At 58.9% G+C, this 3,254-nt stretch overlaps 1 protein-coding gene across 1 annotated transcript; it reads left to right on the top strand.

Annotated features, from left to right (window-relative positions):
* Positions 1 to 266: 266 nt before the first annotated feature.
* On the top strand, positions 267 to 2,540 carry OLIG1 (oligodendrocyte transcription factor 1). The gene has a single exon (XM_030880933.2). The coding sequence runs from the start codon at positions 396 to 398 to the stop codon at positions 1,206 to 1,208; it is 813 nt and encodes a 270-aa protein (XP_030736793.1). The 5' UTR covers positions 267 to 395; the 3' UTR covers positions 1,209 to 2,540.
* The last annotated feature ends 714 nt before the right edge of the window (positions 2,541 to 3,254 follow it).

Genomic DNA, 3,254 nt, shown 5'->3' with positions numbered 1-3,254 from the left:
TAGCCTCACCATGCCACCAGTCCTCCAAGAACAGCCGCACTCCACCCGAAAAGGCGCGTCCCTCCCTCCTTCCCTCCCTCCCGGAGGCCTGTCCTGTGATTCTCCATGGGGCGCTCACAATAATGTCCTTAAGCGGTGCCAGCGGTACCTCCGCGCAGGCCTGAGGAGCGGGTGGCCAATGAGCACGCGCCTGCGCCGGACCTCGCGCCCCCATTGGCTGCGCCCAGCAGCCCGCGACCCCTCAGGTTCCCAAGCCGGGTTTAAAGGGGTTGGGCGCGGGCTACTGCCCTGCCATCCGCTCCCCGCGCGCAGGTCTGCGGGGAGGGGCGGCCTGCTGAAAGGTCCACCCCGGGGCGTTCCTGAAGGGCGCTTCGGCCCTCCCCACCGTCCCCCAGATGTATTATGCGGTTTCCCAGGCGCGCGTGAACGTGGCCCCTGCGACCATGCTGCGGCCACAGCGGCCGGGAGACGTGCAGCTCGGGGCCTCCCTGTATGAGCTCGTGGGCTACCGGCAGCCGCCCTCCTCCTCCTCTTCCGCCACTTCCTCCTCCTCCTCCACGACGGCCCCCCTTCTCCCCAAGGCGGCGCGCGAGAAGCCGGAGGCGCCCGCCGAGCCGCCGGGCACGGGATCCGGGCCGGGCGCGCACGCGGGCGGCGGCTCCAGGGCAGACGCCAAGGAGGAGCAGCAACAGCAGCTGCGGCGCAAGATCAACAGCCGAGAGCGGAAGCGCATGCAGGACCTGAACCTGGCCATGGACGCGCTGCGCGAGGTCATCCTGCCCTACTCGGCGGCGCACTGCCAGGGTGCACCGGGCCGCAAGCTCTCCAAGATCGCCACGCTGCTGCTCGCCCGCAACTACATCCTGCTGCTGGGCAGTTCGCTGCAGGAGCTGCGCCGCGCGCTCGGCGAGGGCGCGGGACCCGCTGCACCGCGCCTGCTGCTGGCCGGCCTGCCTCTGCTCGCCGCAGCGCCGGGCTCAGTGCTTCTGGCCCCCGGCGCCGTGGGGCCGCCCGACGCGCTGCGCCCGGCCAAGTACCTGTCGCTGGCGCTCGATGAGCCGCCGTGCGGTCAGTTTGCGCTTCCCGGCGGCGGCCCGGGCGGCGGCGCGGGCAGCCCCGGCCTTTGCACGTGCGCCGTCTGCAAGTTCCCGCACCTCGTCCCGGCAGGCCTGGGCCTGGCCGCGGTGCAGGCGCAGTTCTCCAAGTGAGGGCTGGCCCGGGCCCGGGGCGCGACCTCGGCCCGGCCTCCCGCCGCCCAGCTTCTGCGCGTCCCCGCGCCCTGCGGCCCGCGAGAGCAGGGCCGAGCAAAGAGGGCATTTCGAACTTCCTCGCCCAGAGAAACGGACTGTTGGGCGTCCCCTCCCCGCCCCCACCCCGGGGAAATTAAAATGACCCGAGCGGATGTTCGATAGAGCGTCGGGGCTGTTTGGGGGTTCTGGGTGGATTCCAGCTGCTTTGCGCAGCAAGTGCGCACTCTCACTGCCACTGTCACCCAGCGCTTGTCTCTCCCGGCTCCTGGAGTCGCGCGCTTCGCAGGGGGTGATGTGGGCTTCAGGGCGCCATGCTAGCTCAGGGTGCGGCGGCAGGCCAGGCCCGAGGGGACCAAGGGGCTGCTCTCGGAGGGCGGGAGGGAGGGGTGGCGGTGGTTTCTTCTCCTCGGCCAGGGGTCATAGGCGCCCTTGTTCCCAGCAAACAGCCCCTGTTAGAGGAGGCTGCCCGACCCCAGAAAGCCGAGAGAGACCACTTAGTCGGTGCAGAAGGTCTCGGGCGTAGCAGACGGACCGACCCTCTGCGGCTGGACGGTTGGCATCGCGGTGCCACGGGAGGGGGCGATGACAATTCCCGGGTCGATGGGTGTGCTGGGTTGGGAAGTCCGCTTTCGTACCCCGACGATTACAGTGCAGCTTTTGATAATCGCATAACCGTGTGTTTCGCTGCGATTATTCGCTTTGAAATCCTGGGGTCTTCTTAGAACGGCAGTTTAGAACTCAAGATTCATCGTTTTGTCCCCTCTTCCCCAAAGGTAGCGTAACCAACATTTGAGCTTGCTTAAAAACAACCACCTTTCCCCCGCAGAAGGGGTTCCCGGTGTCCTAAAATATAGGTAACAATGCGTTTCGCCGTTGCCGTCCTGTCAGAAAGCACGTTGTCTAATTAACGTTCTGCCTCGTTAAAAGACACGGAGGGGAACCGGGAGCCTCACACAGCAGGCTGCTCGGAGGGGCCCCACTGCGGTGGCGACGGCGGGATGGCGTTTTCTGCGCTGTCCCTTCACGTGCGGGGTCTTGGACCAGCGCGTGGGGCGGGTCACCTGGCCGCTGTGCGATTGAAGAACTATCAGTACATTGATTTGTTACAGACGTTAACAAATTAGTCCACCCGAGATGATTTTATGATCTTTCAGAAGCTTGCTTTGGATTTTATGTTTAAGGTTTTTGGTTGTTGGTAGTAGCCGAATTTAACTGGCATTTTATTTTTTTTCTCTAACTTTGTTTCGTTGCGCTGTGAAGAATCAACAAAATAAACATGTACAAACCTTATTTTCCCGCCTGATTTGTTTGTTAATAAAAGTGTAAGGTGCCCTGGTGGATCCAGAACCTCAGGATGAAGGGTAATCATTAAAGGATGCGGGTCAAAATTTTTAAACCTGTCTTCCTGATTTGTAAAATAATCCAATGGAGTCAACTGTAGGTCAAGTTCAGGCGTCGCAGGTGAATGGATGGGTGAGAGGAGGGAGGGAGGAATTCCAGGAATTAGTTCTTAGCCAAGCTGGGAGGGAGGGTCTTTTTACACTACAGTCTGAAAAATGGGCTATGAAATACATTTATGATAAAATTATTTTCTATCTCATCATATTTCTCAGAAATATACCTTTTTCTGTCTTAGTGGACAGAAGCGTAAACAATATATCATGGCTATGAGCTTACCCCCATCATTTAAATCAGGTTGGCGTGGTCTCCCGGGAAATTATGACCTTGGACATCATTTTATTCTAACAAGTGAAGAAAACTCTTCTGTCTGATGATGATACAAAGATTTGGAATGTGGACTTGCTCACATGCACTATTTAAATATTCGTAGTTATTAATGAAATACAACCACATTTAAAGGTAGGGGGATCGTAGGGGAGAAATAGTGTCCCCTTTAACCTGTGGGAAATTAAAGAAAGGCCAGATAAGGTGATTTACTCAATTTTATCCACATTGGTTCATGTGAAGCATGTATACATTTAGGAAAAATGAGCATGCACTTTG

The sequence above is a fragment of the Globicephala melas genome, chromosome 4 (assembly GCF_963455315.2).
Source record: "Globicephala melas chromosome 4, mGloMel1.2, whole genome shotgun sequence".
Lineage (NCBI taxonomy): Eukaryota > Metazoa > Chordata > Mammalia > Artiodactyla > Delphinidae > Globicephala > Globicephala melas.
The sequence above is the reverse complement of the archived record's forward strand: the minus strand, read 5'-3'. Positions and strand labels throughout refer to the sequence as shown.